The sequence below is a fragment of the Mytilus californianus genome, unplaced genomic scaffold, assembly GCF_021869535.1.
Source record: "Mytilus californianus isolate M0D057914Y unplaced genomic scaffold, xbMytCali1.0.p SCAF_2, whole genome shotgun sequence".
NCBI lineage: Eukaryota > Metazoa > Mollusca > Bivalvia > Mytilida > Mytilidae > Mytilus > Mytilus californianus.
In genome coordinates this window covers 82,183,385-82,202,779 of record NW_026262668.1, presented here as the reverse complement: position 1 = coordinate 82,202,779, position 19,395 = coordinate 82,183,385, and the positions used below count along the sequence as shown (strand labels likewise).

Genomic DNA, 19,395 nt, shown 5'->3' with positions numbered 1-19,395 from the left:
ATCTAAAAACTCTTTCTATATATTCATTTATTATTGACCTTTCTTTATTCTATTCTCGATTCTATATTAAGATATTCTGAGCAGCCTATTTTAGTTTATGATCCATTTGTTTGTAGGCATTATTTTGGGTAAAAGCACAATTGCATAAACTGAAAGAAAATTAGTCAAATATTAAAATTTTGAAGAAATGTGTGAGAAAAGAGCTTTTATTTACTTCTTACAGAAAGTACCAATGAAAATGTTAGTTACCTTTCTTCATGTTCCAGACCATATGAGTATTTGGACCATACGTGTACAGTCTGGACCGTATGCATACTTTTTCAAAATATGCATACTGTCGGACTGTACGCGTACGGCCTACCTAATTTTAAGAAGTTGGTCGAGTTTATTAGATACAAATGTATATTACAGATCAACATAACTGAAATCTCCAATTATTATAAAAAGTTCAATTATAATTAATTGAAATAAAAACTTAATATTTTAACTATTTAAAAGAATTACGTTAATTTAATCTGTTAATCTTATTATACCCCCGCTTTAAAAAAGGGGGTATACTGTTTTACCTCTGTCTGTCCGTCCGTCCATCCGTCTATCTGTCAGTCTGTCCTTCCGTCCCATGAATGTAATTTTCATTACATTTATCTCAGGAACTACATTACAAGGATTTCTGAAATTTGGTTTCAGGGGTTATATGAGTCAGCTATACCGTGTGCTGCATTTTCAGATTCATCAAAGATTTTGATAAATGTCTAAAATTAACCCATATGGTCCAAATACATGTATGGTCCAGCTCGTACTAGACAGTATACGTATACGGTCCGGACCTACGTGTATGGTCCAAATACTCATATCGTCTGGAACATATTCCTTTACAAATTCTTATGTTAAATTTGTTTTACAATAAGTTATAGCACTGATATGAATTGATATTATTTACTACCAGTGTAGTACTTGTAACAAATAAGTAATTAACATCTAATTTGCAAACAATATGACTGCCCAACTTCACTCAGTTTGGATGAATTTATTAACAAGACCATGCTGATAGTTTTCTTAAAACATGATCAGACTATACAGATAATCATACTAATTTAATTTTGTAATCTACTTAAAACCATTCCCTAAACTTCCAAGATAAATAACAAATCTTTCTTGACAGTAATCAATATATAAAACTATTTAAGATTATCAATAATTAATGAAGGCAAATCACAGAAAGGTGTAGAAAATTGATATATGAATTTCATTAGTTATTGATTCCAGTGTAACATGAGGAGTCTGTCTAATTTAAGAGATTTTCTTTCCTGATGGCATTTCTTGTAGAAATAGTGTACTCTCATGGAATTAAGTTGGATTCTTGATATTATATTGTGCTTGAAGCTAACTTTGGGGGAAAAAAATGGCAAAATATTCCGTACATACCATTGTCAAACAGGAATTTATAACAACTTTGAATTAATATCATGAAGAACAGCAGAAATGCCCCTTCCCCTCTAAATAAAAGTAGATAATTATACCCCCGCTTTAAAAAAGTGGGGGTATACTGTTTTACCTCTGTCTGTCCATCCGTCCGTCCCATGAATATTTTTCGTCGCATCTTTCTCAGGAACTACATCATAAGGATTTCTGAAATTAGGTTTCAGAGTTTATATGAGTCAGCTATACCGTGTGATGCATTTTAAGATTCATCACTCAACAACTTCCTGTTAACCCAACACTTACATCATTTTACACATGACATCCAAGTAGTTGAAAATTTTCATTACATTTATCTCAGAAACTACATTTTACAAGGATTTCTGAAATTTGGTTTCAGGGTTTATATAAGTCAGCTATACCGTGTGATGCGTTTTCAGATTCATCACTCAACAACTTCCTGTTTATAACACTTACATTAGGGCAGGGGTGTCATCAGTGAGCAGTAGCTCGAAGTTTCACTTGTTTTGGCATGCTATTGTTTCACTAATATTGCAGTTTCCTAAAACCAATCCTATTGATGTTGAATCCATTGTGGTGAATATGCAGCCGCGTTAAGCAAGGATGGGGATGCCCGATGAAGGGCGAGTGCCATGCTTTCTGAATGTTAAAGAAACATTAAGCAACTTGAAAGGTCTGTAGTGGTCTGTGATTGGAGGTAACATTTCTGCCTATCCAAGATACCCAGATTTTCCAATGGTAGTTAAAATTTCCCTCCCATTCGTCCAGGTCAACCCACATTTCAGTCCTATCAGTTGTATTAATTGTTTATTTGCTCTCGTCCTGAATATGCATGACAAGTTTTACACTGAATGTAAAGCAAGCAACAATCATTCCATCAATCATGAACCTTAAAAAAGTACTCTCATTTCATCTTGATGTTTGTGAATACAGTTATATTGGAATTTTCCTGGCAGACTTTTCATCAATTTGATTGTTTCTTCTTTTATATTTTTCCAATGTTTTACACTCTGGTTACGTACACTTTTATATACTGAAAAATGTTGCTTTTTTGTCTCTATTTGTTCAAATATATGATAACGGTTTGACAGAGTTCGGCAAGAAAAGGGATCTTTCTAAAGATCCTAGTCCCATTAAAGTGAAGTTTACTATAAATTGAATTATCTTAAATGGGAAACTGTTTACTGTCCATTCAAATAAGTAATAGTGATTGTAATACTTCTATATTTTATAGATGTTCATAAAGAGACTGAAGTAGAAAAAGAAGAAGAAGTCAAGGAAGAAGAGGAAAAAGAAGGAGAAAAAGGAGAAGAGGACACTGAAAAACAGAACACAATGTTAGGAAAACGTACACATGCTGATGGGGCAGTTGTATCCCCTGTCAGCAAGAAAAAACGAAAAGCTAATGGCCCTGCACCTCCAAAAAATGCTCTGATGCAACTGAATGAACTAAAACCTGGACTTGAATTCAAATTTGTGTCACAAACTGGCCTTGTTCATGCACCTGTATTTACTATGTCTGTAGAAGTTAATGGAATGGCTTTTGAAGGATCAAGTACAACTAAGAAAGCAGCAAAACTGATAGCTGCAGAAAAAGCTTTGAAATCATTTGTGCAATTTCCAAATGCATCTGATGCTCATAAAGTGTTAGGACCACAAATTCAGGGGACTGATTTCACGTCTGATGTATCTATTGACCCACAAGATACAGTATTCTTCAATAACTTTGAACAAGCAAATACTAGTAATCAAAATGGCACACCTGTAACAACAGTTGCAGTGACTTCTAATGGAGCTGTCAATGCCATCACTAAAAAATCAACAGTTCCAATTAACCCTGATGGTAAAAATCCTGTTATGATATTGAATGAATTACGACCAGGACTTAAGTATGAATTTGTCAATGAACATGGTGAAAGTCATTCTAAAATGTTTACAATGAAAGTGGAAGTTGAAAAGGAAGTTTTTGAAGGAACTGCACGAAACAAGAGAATTGCCAAAGCACGAGCAGCTGCTGCAGCTCTTTTTAAAATTTATAAAATAGACACTTGTCAAGCACCAGGTATGAATTATATTAAGTATCAAGACGGTCATTTTAGCTTTGTTCACATGTAAAGTGTTCAGCAAAGATTCAAATTTGATAGCAGTATATACATGTAAATGGATTATAAGCAGGTTATCCTCTTGAGGCAAGTAAGAAAAAGACTTGATTTGACCATATAATTTTTTTTATACGACCGCAAAAAAATTTTTGGGATCGTATAATGGTATGATGTTGTCGTCTGCGTCGTCGTCTGAAGACACATTGGTTTCCGGACAATAACTTTAGTTTTAGTGAATGGATCTCTATGAAATATTTTAAGAAGGTTCAGTACCACAAAAGGAAGGTTGGGATTGATTTTGGGGGTTATGGTACCAACAGTTAAGGAATTAGGGGCCAAAAATAAGCATTTTTGTAACTTCCAGACATAACTTGTGTGTTAGTGTATGGATCTCTCTGACATTGGGGATGATGGTTCTAACCGTTTAGGAATTAGGGGCCCAAAACAAGCATTTTTCTAGTTTCAGGATAATAACATGTGTATAAGTATTTCGATTGCTCTGAAATTGTACCACAATGTTTAATACCACAAGTAGAAGGTTGGGATTCATTTTAGGGGTTATGGGGGCCAAAAACAAGCATTTTTCTAGTTTCCAGACAAGAACTTGTGTGTAAGTGTATGGATCTCTCTGACATTGTACCACAAGGTTCCATATAACAAAGGGAAGGCTGGGATTGAGTTTGGGGTTTATTGCCCCAAACATGTAGGAATTAGGGGCCAAAAAAGGGCCAAACACAAGCATTTTTCTAGTTTCCAGACAATAACTTGTGTGTAAGTGTATGGATCTCTCTGAAATTGTACTACAAGGTTCCATCTTACAAAGGATAGACTGGGATTGAGTTTTGGGGTTATTGCTCCAAGGGGGGGTTTGAAAAAGTTGGGGGTGGGGGAATTTTTTTCCCAATTTTTTAAGGGATTCATATTTTTTTTTCAAAATTTTTAGAATTTCAAATTTTTGAAAAGTTTCAAGAAGAAATCTTCAATTGCACAGTATTGCGCAATGGATTTATAAGATCTTTGACCACATTTATTTTGTGTCAGAAACCTATATCATGTCAAAAATTTGATCACAATCCAAATTCAGACAGTATAAAACGTGAATATTGTGTCCAAATTTGCCCCAACTGTTCAGGGTTCGACCTATGCGGTCGTATCAGGCTGCGCTCAGCGAAGCATTTTATTTAAATTACATTAGAAGCAATTTTCACAGCTGTTTACCTGGCCTTAAAGCTTATTATCTTGAAAACTATATTAGATTGCAGAAATGATGATCAATGAAAGATATATATACAAATAAGACATATGACCAAAACTGTCAATTCACTGAATTGTCAATTGACTGTTTATTGGAGTTATTGCCTTTTAATGAAGATTTTTATAAACTTAAAAGACTGTGAATTGTTTTGTTTTGAAAACATATAATGGGATCCTTGTACTTACTTCTGAACAAAAAAAAAATGATTGCAAAAATAGTTGCAAAAATGTCTTTTATTGTTTTATAGTCTGTACTCCTTTCTTATAGTATTTATGAATAGGTGTGTTAAACTTTTTATGCTTCCTGAAAAAAGTCTGGAGCATATAATAATTGATTCGTCTGTCCATACCTCTTTCTTCTGTGTGACAGAAACAAATGGATTTTGGTAGGTAACTTGAGTTTCCTTGCTTGATTGTAATCAAACTGATATATATATATGGTAGATATGATGAAGGAGAGGAGGCTATTTGATTTTGGGGTCAGTAGATAAAAGGTCAATGCCACTGTTACTTAAAATAGAACAAATTGGAAAATGGTAAAATTCCAGATGGAAGCTTGAGTTTCCTTTTCTTGATTGGAATGAAACTTATCTGACAACACCCCATTCTATATTCTGTTAAAGAACTTATTACATCAGCAAATAAAGTTCCTACCTACAAATTTTTGAAGGCATACATTATTACGATAAACCAGCTGATTGGTAATGCCTTTGAAACAGAAAGTAGAAAGGAGCATTATTAGATAACTGTAGGCAAAGTGAGGACACATGATCTGCATATTAATCAGATTGGACCATGGTATTTTGAACTCTCGAAATAAAAAAAAAATCTCAATAATTGTGCAGTTCAAGGAGCATCAGTTGGTAGTGCCAGCTTTTTACTTGTATTATTCTGATTAGTTTATAAATCATATAACTATTGAGATGATCCTTAATAAGAATATCTAATTTTATTTCAGACATGCAGCCAGTTCAAAGAGATGGTTCATCAGAAGTATCACACGAACTAGCCAATATTGTATCAAAACTTGTACTACTAAAATTTAGTGATCTGACAAATAGTTTTACAACTCAGTATGCTAAACGTAAAGTACTAGCTGGTGTTGTCATGACAAAGGATGATGATCCTAATTCATCACAAGTTATATGTGTAACCACAGGGACAAAATGTATAAATGGTGAATTCATAAGTGAAAAGGGTCAATCAGTCAATGATTGCCATGCTGAAATCCTGGCAAGGCGTTCTCTGTTAAACTTTTTATACTTTGAACTAGCAAAGTATTTACCACCAAATCAAAAAAATAATTTGGATGCATCTGTGTTTGACAAACGAGAGGATGGAGGATTCAGACTTAAAGAAGGAGTAAAATTTCATTTATACATCAGCACAGCACCTTGCGGGGATTCTAGAATTTTTTCACCTCATGAGGCTAAAACAGGAGAGGAAGATCCTCATCCAAACAGAAAAGCAAGAGGACAGTTGAGGACAAAAATAGAATCAGGGGAAGGAACCATTCCAGTGAAGCCATCAGGTGTCACCCAGACTTGGGATGGAATTTTACAGGGAGAAAGACTGTTAACAATGTCATGCAGTGATAAAGTAGCAAGGTGGAATGTTTTAGGAGTACAAGGTTGGTATTATTGGTAGGATCATTTAAAGGTACAGTTAAAATAAGTTTTTGTCCATCATAATTTGTCCCAACTGGCAATTTGTCAGGTAATAGACGTTTTGCATAAATATGGCATACTGCTCTGTAATCCAGACAGTCATGTTATGTTTCATTTGTTAAAATCCAACATTGATAGATTTCGAATAAGGTAGGGACATTGTGAGTTTTGGGGTTTTTTTTCAACTTGTCATGGCAAGTTACAATGTGCTGCATCGCTTTTTGAATTCCTGAATTTTAGAAAACATGTTTTTAGAGAAAGCATCACATATAAGCTTACTACAGAATACTAATAAATGAAAATAGGTACCGGTATATGAATTTCAAGATTAAATTTTTTGTTTCCTCTGCAATAAAAGAAAATATTTATGATATCAAGTGACGACAAATCCATGATAAATTCAGGTTAATGAAAAAATAATGTTTTATTCATCTGATATGTATTCTTCTCTTTTTACACAAAAACAGCAAAATGTGAAAATTAAATTCATTTTAGTGAACATTTATGTAATTTATTTGATACATTAATAATTAATGGTAACTGGTTCCTATATACTCATAAAATATCTGCTCCTCAACCATTATATCTAAAACTTCTAATAAAAAGTGTTTCCTAAAATTAATATTCTTGTTAGGCCACACCAGTTTCCCTTCTGTAATTTTTAGAAATCTAGAAGAAGGGATCTATTAGAAAGCAAGTGACTTCTTAATTTTTTTTACTGTCAGAACACAGTATTGCAATGCATAATTATTCTGAGTGTTTTTTTATTATCATGTACTAATTGAAGTCTGGGATTGAAGACATTTTTTCCTTCCAAAATGGGTGCAACAAAAATAGAAAAATAATAATGAAGATAATACAGTTGGTGTTCACTTGTTTAAAAAGTGTAAGACTTTGCATATAAACTTAAGGGAAAAAGATGTATGATGGATTGAGAGACTTAACATTATTTAAATATAACCTTTTCTGAAATAGACTTTATTTGTGAATGTGTGTACCTGATTCATCCTTTTTGTCGAGCCTTTGACTTTTGTCGAAAAAGCGAGACATAGCGATCCTACATTCCGTCAGCGTCATCGGCGGCGGCGTCCACAAATATTCACTCTGTGGTTAAAGTTTTTGAAATTTTAATAACTTTCTTAAACTATCCTGGATTTCTACCAAACTTGGACAGAAGCTTGTTTATGATCATAAGATAATATTCAAAAGTAAATTTTGTAAAAAAAAAATTCCATTTATTCCGTATTTTACTTATAAATGGACTTAGTTTTTCTGCAAGGTAACATTACGTTCACTCTGTGGTTTAAGTTTTTGAAATTTTAATAACTTTCTTAAACTATCCTGGATTTCTACCAAACTTGGAAAGAAGTTTGTTTATGATCATAAGATAGTATCCAAAAGTAAATTTTGTAAAAAAAAAAATCCATTTTTTCCGTATTTTACTTATAAATGGACTTAGTTTTTCTGCCAGTTAACATTACATTCACTCTGTGGTTAAAGTTTTTAAAATTTTAACAACTTTCTTTAACTATCCTGGATTTGTACCAAACTTGGACAGAAGCTTGTTTATGATTAAAAGCTAGTATCTAGAAGGAAATTTTGTTAAAATTTTGTTCCATTTTTTCGGTATTTTACTTTTAAATGGACTTATTTTTTTTCCAGTTAACATTACATACAGTCTGCAGTTTAAGTTTTTAAAACATTTATTAGATTCATAAACGATCCTGGATGTTTACCAAACTTGGACGGAAGCTACTTACAATCAAAAGATAGTATAGAGAGGAATATTTTTATTAATTTTTTTCCTCATTTTTGTTGAGCCTGCAATTAACAGCAAAAGTACGAATTTAAAAAAAAAAAAGTAAGCCAGATGCCAAAGAAAACACAACCTTATTTAGTTTTTTCTTCATGATAAAAGTTTATTCTAAACTACCTCTTTTGTTGACAATTTATTTTCTCTAGCTATATGCTGTGTAAATGTGTTATATATTTTGTAAGCTGGTAGGTAAGAGTGATTAATTAAATATGATATAACCCCATTATTAGGTTTTCCATATGACTGGAATAAAATGTTGATTAAAGATGAATAAAAAAATAATTTCCAGATAATAACTATAGTATACATAACTCATATTTTTATTGCAAAAATAATAATTACAGTTTCTATTATCTATTACAATGTAAATGTGAATAAACTATATATAATTTCTCAAAGTGGAAACTTTGATTTATGCTTTATATTATTGTTTATATTAGTCACTCTATATGATGGAATATTTGATATTTACACTGATTTGTATGAGCTTTAATGACTTGTGCCGAGTTCCAAATGAGGTCACAACTGGATTTTTTTATGTAAAATCTGTTTGGTTGGACTAGTTTTTATACAACCTCAAAAAATTTGCGTTCGTAAATTGCTATCATGTCGTCGTTGTCCGAAGACATTTGGTTTCCAGACAATAACTTAAGTATAAGTGAATGGATCTCTATAAAATTTAACCACAAGGTTTAATAGCGCAAAAAGAAGGTTGGGATTGATTTTGGGGGTTAAGGTCCCAACTGTTTAGGAATTAGGGGTCACAAAGGGCCAAAAAAGGCATTTTTCTAGTTTCGGACAATAACTTGTGTATAATGTATGGATCTCTATGAAATTGTACCACAAGGTTCCATACCACAAAGGGAGGGTTGGGATTTACTTTGGGGGTTATGGCCCAAACCGTTAAGGAATTAGGGGCAAAAAAAGGAATGAAAAACAAGGTTTTTCTGGTTAATGGACAATTACTTAAGTATTAGTCTATGGATCTCTATGAAATTGAAAGACACGGTTCCATACCACAAAGGGAAGGTTGGGTTTGACTTTGGGGGTTATGGCTCAAACTGTTCAGGAATAAGGGGCAAAAAAAGGGGGGGAAACAAGGTTTTCTGGTTTCCGGACAAATACTTAATACTTAAGTATTTGTCAATGGATCTCTATGAAATTGTACCACAAGGTTCCATACCACACACAGAAGGTTGGGGTCGATTTTGTGGGTTATGGCTTTAATTGTTAAGAAACTAGACTTTTCTAATACTGGCTAAGCTGGTTCTAACATAAATTATTTCTGATCTGTATAAAGAAACAACAAATACTGATATGGCAGGAGATACACACCAAACAGTGTGTGTAAATTATTATGTTTAGTTTGTAAACACTATTACTAAGTATTGTGCAACAGCAAAGTATTGCACAACAGCAAGAACTCTTCAATTGAAAATAAATACAAATCAACCAATTTCAATGAGGATTAATTTAAAGTCTTGAATTGTTTGAGATTTTTACCATGTATTTCTATATTGGATATTTGGACATTTTTAAATAAGTCTACATTGAGGTCCAAAGGGTCCAAAATTAGACTTTGTTTGATTTCATCAAAAACTGAATTCTTGTGGTTCTATGATATGCTGAATCCAACTGTGCATTCAGATTTTTAATTTTGGGCCCTGTTTTCAAATTAGTCCATATTAAGGTCCAAAGGGTCAAAAATTAAACTGTGTTTGAATTCATGTTTTTTTTTTATATGCTGAATAGCCTGTTACAATCAAAATTAAAAAATCAAACAATAGCTTGATGAAACATGATACAGGAAATCATGACAAACCTGAAACTGAATGTCATTCTAATGATTTATAATATACAGCATTGTCTTAATGCCAGATTAAATTGTTTCTAAAACAACACTTAACTTCTACAGTTTAGTTTAATCAAAGATGTTTTATATAACTTATGTTTTTTCATTGTGCAAGTGATTAAAATATATGAACATGAATGAAATACTTGCCACTGGATATTAAGCAACCAACAATCAATCAACCAAACTAAATACTCATGTAATATTGATACAGTTAAAAGAAAAGAGAAGACATATTTAAAAAAGTCATAGCTTTTAAATTTTAACTTTAAAATGTGTGTCTCTCAATTATTAGATATTACTTTTCTCATCATGGGTCCTTTAATGGAATAAAACTGTTTTTATTTTTATGTGAAACAATTTTCACGATAATAAATTTCAGAAATAAAATAGAATAAGGTGATAAATGTATTATACACGATACTTTTTTACCTGTCCTATCTGCTATATACAATAACATTGATCCTGCATTCCAATTTGTACCTAAATAGATATAAGTCATTCCAATCTGTAACTTAATAGATATAAAACATCTGTTCTAAAGTCGAATGTCATTAATAAATACAACTTTTATTGACAGACAAGATTATAAATTAAAATGATATTATTAATAAAAAAGATGTTATAATAAAAAAACGTGAGAGTCCAGTCTAGTCAAGTCCGGTCCACAGTCCAGTCCAGTCCAGTCCAGGTAAAACACTTTGCCCAGAATTTGTAGTTTCTATCCAGTTCCTCTGTCTTGCTAATTTACAATGCCTGTACAGTAATTGTTGGATTTATGGCTCTAACTGTTGGTATATATTATTGATTGATAGCCTGAAGAGACTTGTAATTAAGATTTACAGATAGCTCTGTACAATACAATTATCTACCATTAAATTTCCTTCCAACACTTATTTTTGTTGTTAACACATAGAAACATTTCCATATAGATACAGTAGATATGACAGAAGATGAAAGATCTCTTTTATTAAATGTGGTGATTTCATTTAAATCATCAACATTCCCCAGTGTCCAAGTGTGTCTTACTAGTTCATCTACAGTAATCACTAGCCTGTCAACACTGACTGGGGCTGTTAGTTGGAACCCCACACGTGGCAGGTGCATTGGACTCAAATCTTAATTGACTAGATTGTCTGTTTTGATAACAATTTTAAGGTCGTAGTTCTGCTTCCTCCACCAATAAAAAGTGGGTGCCATGATATAGCATAGTGCTGCAAGTGGCATTAAGCACCAATAATAAATCATACTTACTAGTATCATATCTGTTGAAATGAAAGCATTTAAAACATTAAGACAAATAAGACATATGGTCTAAATAGGGAAAGGAAGAGGTTTGTGCCTACATAAAACTAGTATAACTTTGTGCCAATTCAGGCTATTTGGACCATCATGTTTTATGCCACACCTAGGGGCATTGTGTTTTTCAGTCTGTGCGTCCATTCATTCGTCCGTCTGTCCCACTTCAGGTTAAAGTTTTTGATCAAGGTAGTTTTTGATGAAGTTGAAATCCAATCAACTTGAAACTTAGTACACATGTTCCCTATGATATGATCTTTCTAATTTTAATGCCAAATTAGAGTTTTGACTCCAATTTCACGGTCCATTGAACATAGAAAATGATAGTGCAAGAGGGGCATCCATGTACTATGGACACATTCTTGTTGTTTGTTGTTTTGTCTTTGCTTGTACATATATTTTTTAGGAGGATACCGGTGTTGGTTGTTGGTGTGGTCTGTTATAATGTCCAATATTTTTAGTGATTCCAGTTATTATTCTTATGTCATATAAAGTAACTTTAGTTCTGGGATTAAATAAGAGATTTCTTTTAGTCCCAGCTAATCAGACTTAACAACTTTCAAATCAGAATAAAAGTGCTGATGAGAATTAAATTGAACCAATGATGTAAGGAAATGGCAAAAAATTTTCTTGTGGAGTAATCAATTTTAATCAAATCAGTATATCTGCCAGAAAAAAAGCCTCTTCTTGTAAACTTTACTGAACACCCTTGAATCCAATATGGCAGAAAGGTTCTATGTGTGGTGCTTGTTGAGTATTGAACTTTTAATGCCAACAGGCTAAGCAGTAATGCCACCAGTATAGTGATGTTATTATTAAATACTTATAAAAATACTTTTTCTAAGGACAAATTTACTTAAAAAGAAGAGCATTATCCAACTTTTATGTAAAAATTCTTTTTTTATGCCCCACCTACGATAGAAGAGGGGCATTATGTTTTTAGGTCTGTACGTCTCTTCGTTAGTTCATCCGTCCATCCGTTCGTCAGTCCGTCTGTCAAGCTTCAGGTTAAAGTTTTTGGTCAAGGTAGTTTTTGATGAAGTTGAAGTCCAATCAACTTGAAACTTAGTAAACATGTTCCCTATGATATGATCTTTCTAATAATGCCAAATTAGAGTTTTGACCCCATTTCACGGTCCACTGAACATAGAAAATGATAGTGCGAGTGGGGCATCCGTGTACTATGGACACATTCTTGTTTGTTGTAAGTTATAATGAATATTTTCCCATCGCATGAGTTTTAACCTCACATGAGTTTTAATGAGTTTTAACCTCACATGAGTGTTAATGAGTTTGTTATTGCAATTTTTTTTTTAAAGATTTTTTTAAGTATGAAATTGTTTTTATTCTACAGAAGGGAGAGTGTAAGGTATAAATATCATCTGTTTATGGTTGATGGATATATTAATCTGATCTGAAACCACTTTGAATCCACAGATTTTACCTTACTGGTACTAGAGTAAATCATATATTGCAATGCATACAAGTGAGCAAAAAAGGCTTGATGGAGGCTTTCGTTTCTATTTCTGCCCATACTCTTGTGGCAATATATACTGCATAGTGGTTTATATTTAGTGTTAAAATTTCATTTTAACACATTTAGGACCAAACCACATTTAGGACCAAACCTGTAACCTATAAAGAAATGTCGGGGTTACTAATTAGTTGTCTCTTGTTGTGATTGATACATTGGGTCAATTTTCTATTTTAAATTAATTTCTCCTTTAGGAAAAAGTGTTTAGTACATTAAGAATTAAGAATTAATACCTTTGAGAGAGCAAGTCATTAATTTTTAACAGGTTTGACACTTTCATATGGTTTGTTTAGAGAAGAAAGGCTTGCGTATGGTGGTGTTATAATAATAAGCAATAATGTTTGTTACATTATACAAAATAACCTAACTTATATTTCATAGATATTTGCATTCAGTTTTGATTTTGGTCACTGCAGCATATTTGACTTTTTAGATCAATGACATTCTAACTGCTCTTGAATTAGGAATATTACATGGATGTCCAAGAGAGTTCACACGTTTTGCTATCATTTTTCAATGATATGAGAAAAAAACCTGTTAAAAATATGTAAATGTAGCTTTGATGATAAGTCAGCTGTCATGTAAACTTACTGTTAGCAATTTAAGTGGAACTACAGACAAATTGTAGAACTCTGCGGAATAAATTTGTCTTCCAACTTAACAATGGTGAAGATGATTAAGGCATCATTCAATGTCAAATCCACTAGAGAGAAAAAAAAACAATCCTTTAGACATTTATTTATCACAACATGTCATGGAATGTTGAAGATAGTAAATGATTATTAGTACCACTGAAATGAACAAATCAGTAGTGCCAGGTTTTTGTGTAACTCTGAGTTTCCAATTCTAACTTGTCATCTGCTGCATTTTACGCATGAAATTATTAAATGTGTTGTTTTCAATTTTTTAGATCACTGGGTCGATACCTCTGCTGGTGGACTATCAGTTCCCGAGGGTATCATCAGCTCAGTAGTCAGTACTTCGGTATTGACATGATTTATAACAAACTTTTCTAAAATTGTCCGTTTATAAATTTTAAAATTATAAAGAAACTAAGGTTTCAACTCCCTCAGGCAAAGTTGACCTTAGATGAATTTGGCTATTTGTATCAGGTATTTTTGTCATATAGCTCTTCAACTGTTTCGGTACTTCTTTGTCAAAATATATTATTTAAAAGTATTTGAGAGTTATTGAAAAATATCAATTTCCATATTTATATAAATATACTGGCAACTTTTTGAGATAATATCTCTTATCAGGACACCAAATATTCTGTCAACTTTTAGATATAATATCTCTTTTCTGGGGACCATATATACTGGAAACTGTTAGATCTAAAATCTGTTTTCATGAGATCATATATACTGGCAACTTTTAGATAAAATGTCAAACTTTTCAATTGTATAACATTCATTTTAAGTTGCTGTCCATAATCAGACCTGACTTGACTTTGAGTTTAGACATCCTGCATAGAAAAACCGACACCCAAACAGAAAAACGTTGTTTGATTTGATGATTTGTAGCTAGTATTTTAAAGTATGATAATATTATCAAAGGCTTATCTTTTTTCTATCCTGCAGATTTAAGGAGCTACTTTCATTTCAAAATCTGACTTTGAAAATTGTATGCATTATCTAAAGAATCAGTGCATCTTATTAGAAATACTTTCTAAAACTTGATATTTTCTGAATGTATTATAATAACAGTTCTCTAATAGTAGTTAAGTATGCCATCATGCTTAGAGTCATGATAAGTATGTTGATGTAGCATCACTTGATGTCAAGTATTTACATGTGATGCTATAGTAACGTGGGTATGCAAAACACATAGGTGTAGATTAGTTACAAGGTTAGAATGTTTTGTTGCAGTTATATTGTCCACAAAGGTGATTGAAACATATGTTGTTGTTGTTATGCAAGCAAGTGGCATGTTGTTTTGTTGCATCCTACCTCATATCAGAGAACATCTTTTGTACAGATAATGTCTCTACTTGTTAATATAGAGAACAAACAATTATCTTTCTTTTCATGTTGTCTTTGATGGTATACTGCCACAGTGACAACTGAATTATTTTGCATTGTTCATATTGATTTATGTCTGCCGGAACACAAAACTCCTACAAAAACTTCAAGCAAAATATACCTGTTTTATATTACTAGCCATTCCTTCTTTTTGTGCCCATTTGTATCATTTAAGTTTTTATCATTTGATAAAAATCTATACAAGCCTCAAAAGTATCCAAACTGCTTGAAATTGTTTAACTGTTTTCTACTTGTGAAAAATAATTGTGTCTTTTGTTTTATTTCACAACAGAGGCGGATTTAGGGAGGGGGTGCCTGAGCCCCACTTTTTGTGGGAAAAATTTGGTTGATTATATAGGGAATCACTGAGGCATGACTGGAGCAGGCCCCCTCTTAGGCAGTCAGTGGGCACCCCTTATCAAAATTTTTGGATAAGCTACTGCACAAAACAGCACAGTACTGTAAATCAGTGTGTGTTTGGAAGAATCAAAGTGTGTAAAGATCCTGTAATGTATGTGAAATTACTTTGAAGAAAGGAGTACACAGTAAAAAGTAATAGAAAAGGTTAAGTACCGGTAGGCATTGTGATAATAAAACATAGGTCCAGGTTAAATTCATATTCTAAGGAAAAATTATTTGGAGCTCTGATATAGATAAAAACATTATACTGTTAATTAACTGTAAATGACTTAAATGTTCTCTGTACAACTTTAATCTAAACCCACCAAGTTACAAACTGTAAATACAAAGATACATACAAATAGAACTAAAGACTAAACTTAATAACTAAACTACTAAACTAAATAGTTAACATATACAAAGTTTGTTATGTTAATAAAATATACTTATATATATATACTTTCAGGTGCTTTGTTGAGTCATTTCACTGAGCCAGTATATTATGACAGCATCATATTAGGCCACTTATATCATGCAGAACATTTGTCACGTGCTGTATTCGGTCGACTTAGTGGTATCAAAGATATCCCAAAACCATACAAACTCAACCAACCATTTCTAAGTGGAATCAGGAATCCTGAAAGTAGAATGCCAGGTAAAGCACCCAGTTTTGCAGTCAATTGGTGTTTGTCAAGTCCCACCTTAGAGGTCATCAATACTACAACTGGGAAAACGGAGCAAGGAGGAATCTCAAGACTCTGTAAACAAAGTTTGTTTAATCAGTTCTCTAAATTGTGTGGTAAAATTCCTTCCATCATAAGTCAACCAGAGTCTAGTGAACCACAACTGTACTCAGAGGCTAAAGGAAGAGTTATGGACTATCAGCTTGCCAAGGAGGAACTTTATAATACATTCCAAAGAGCTGGACTTGGTGTATGGGTGAAAAAGCCACTAGAACAGGACATGTTTCCATTAGTACAACTGTAATCATAAATATTTACAGTCATTTTATCACTCCATTATATTATCTTTTGTTGTAATTGTTTTTTAATAATTTTTTTTTTTATAAAAGCTCACTCTACAATTACTTAGTTAGATTGTTAAAAAAACAAATAGGCTTGCCTTGCCCAAATGGCCTGAGTGAGACTTTCTTATCATTTTTTTATACGCACCTTTAATGATATACCATTGTCTGTTCATTAGTCCATGCATGTCCCTGATTTGTGTCAGATTCAATTGAACTTTTGAGTTTTGATTCTCTCTTTGCCTTGGTATCTTCAGCTACTTTTTAAACAATCATTTAAGAATACTTTATGGAACATTTATCAAATGATAGGTTATAATGAAAACTAGGTAACTAACTATTTTGATTATTTTCAGATACATGCAAGTTATTTCAGAGTTATGGGGCTTTAAACGTCAAAATCTAGGCCTTTAAACTTATGTCTCATGATATAAAGATAGCTTTCAGGAATATGAATCTACTAAAAATTTATTTTAGATGATTTTCAGATCACTTGTGGAACTTTATGTATGAAAAATAGGCAATTTTTTTCAGAGGATATTTTGAGTTAACTTTCAACAAACAAAATCACATATGATTATTTGAGAATGAAGCGATTATAAAAAGTAAGCTCGCTTTTGAAATGAAAGATTTTAAGATTAATTATTCCTGAATTATGGGACTTACATCATAAAAAAAGACATTTTTTTTCAAATGCAAGTACAAGTATGCTTTCTTTATGAGCTTTTTCACACAGTTTTATTCATTCAGTAACATATGATAAATCTAAAAACAAATAACTTCTGGTGTAGACTTTAATAATTTACTAAAAATGACTGAACCAACCTCCTAGTAGATATATTGAGCTGATTTTTTGTTTGTTATTGGAATTGTTCTCAACCTTTGAATAAATACTTGAAACCCTTGTATACATCACGTTTATTTGAACTGTCGGAAATGTACATTTGATAGTTAGGCTGGTGTGGACATTTGTGTTGCACTAACAAATATAGTTTAGCATGTTATAGTGAAATTAAAAAAATAATTCAAGTAGAAACATAATACTTAAGTATTTTAACATGCTTGAATAATTAATGATTTTGGTTTCCTAGATGAATCCCGAGTCTAGTTGTTTATGCTGTACTTCCGTAATCCAACATTTTGGTCCGACAGGTTATTCCCATTCAGCTGGTTTTTTATACGACCGCAAAAATTGAAAATTTTTTGGTCGTATATTGGTATGACGTTGGCGTCGTCGTCGTCGTCGTCGTCGTTGTCGTCGTCGTCCGGCGTCGTCCGAAGACACATTGGTTTTCGCACTCTAACTTTAGTTTAAGTGAATGGATCTCTATGAAATTTTACCATAAGGTTTAATACCACAAAAGGAAGGTTGGGATTGATTTTGGGGGTTATGGTACCAACAGTTAAGGAATTAGGGGCCAAAAAGGGGCCAAAAATAAGCATTTTTGTAACTTCCAGACATAACTTGTGTGTTAGTGTATGGATCTCTCTGACATTGTACCACAAGGTTCCATATCACACAGGGAATGCTGGGATTAATTTTGGGGGTAATTGCCTCAAAATAATAGGAATTAGGGGCCAAAAAAGGGGCAAAAAACAAGCATTTTTTTAGTTTCATGACAATAACTTGTGTGTAAGTGTATGGATCTTTCTGAAATTGTACTACAAGGTTCCATATCACAAAGGGAAAGCTGGAATTGAGTTTGGGGGTAATTGCCCAAAACGTTTAGGAATAAGGGGCCAAAAAGGGGCCAAAAATAAGCATTTTTCTAGTTTCCAGACAATAGCTTGTGTTCAAGTGTATGGATCTCTCTGAAATTGTACCACAAGGTTCCATATCACACAGGGAATGCTGGGATTGATTTTGGGGGTAATTGCCCAAAACGTTTAGGAATAAGGGGCCAAAAAGGGGCCAAAAATAAGCATTTTTCTAGTTTCCAGACAATAACTTGTGTTCAAGTGTATGGATCTCTCTGAAATTGTACTGCAAGGTACCATACCACAAAGGGAAAGCTGGGATTGAGTTTGGGGGTGATGAATCATAAGGGGGTTCAAAAAATTTGGGGGGGTGGATTTTTTTTTTTTTCCTTTTTTTTTTCTTTTAAAATTTTCCATTTTAAGTTGGTTATTTCTGTTTTATATTTAAAAGCAAATAATAATGATATGGTAGGAGATACACACCAAACAGGATGTGTAAATTATTATATAATAAGTATTGTGCAATAGCAAGAAATTTTCAATTGCACAGTATTGCACAATAGCAAGAAATCTTCAATTGCACAGTATTGCGCAATAGCAAGAAATCTTCAATTGCACAGTATTGTGCAATAGCAAGAAATATCCAATAGCACAATATTGCGCAATAGCAAGAAATTGTCAATTGTACAGTATTGCGCAATAGCAAGAAATATTCAATTGCACAGTATTGTACAAAAGAAGATACTTCGTATAAATTGCTTATTTCTTGACCAATTTCAATGGGGTTTTATTCTTGAATTCTTGGGGTTCTTTAATATGCTGATTCTAACCGTGTATTAAGTTTTTGGATTTTGGGCCCCGTTTTTAAATTGGTCCACATTGAGGTCCAAAGGGTCCAAAATTAAACTTTGTTTGATTTCATCAAAAATTGAATTATTGGGGTTCTTTGATATGCTGAATCTAACCGTGTATTTAGATTCTTAATTTTTGGTTCTGTTTTCAAATTGGTCTACATTAAGGTCCAAAGGGTCCAAAATTAAACTTAGTTTGATTTTAACAAAAATTGAATTCTTAGGATTCTTTGATATGCTGAATCTAAACATGTATTTAGATTTTTGATTATGGGCCCAGTTTTCAAGTTGGTCCAAATCGGGGTCCAAAATTAAACTTTGTTTGATTTCAACAAAAATTGAATATATGGGGTTCTTTGATATGCTGAATCTAACCATGTATTTAGATTTTTGATTTTTGGGCCCCATTATCAACTTAGTCCACATTGAGGTCAAAAG

The 19,395-nt window shown here is 32.6% G+C and overlaps 1 protein-coding gene across 3 annotated transcripts in view; it reads left to right on the top strand.

Moving 5' to 3' along the window:
• The window catches only part of LOC127728286 (double-stranded RNA-specific editase 1-like), a 67,127-nt gene extending 49,811 nt beyond the window's left edge, over nt 1-17,316 (top strand). For all 3 annotated transcript variants that reach the window (XM_052235607.1, XM_052235604.1, XM_052235605.1), the window contains 3 exons: nt 2,675-3,502; nt 5,755-6,426; nt 15,851-17,316. In XM_052235607.1, coding sequence (XP_052091567.1) covers nt 2,675-3,502; nt 5,755-6,426; nt 15,851-16,371 — 2,021 coding nt within the window. In that variant the 3' untranslated portion in view covers nt 16,372-17,316. The remainder of the gene's footprint in view (nt 1-2,674; nt 3,503-5,754; nt 6,427-15,850) is intronic.
• The last annotated feature ends 2,079 nt before the right edge of the window (nt 17,317-19,395 follow it).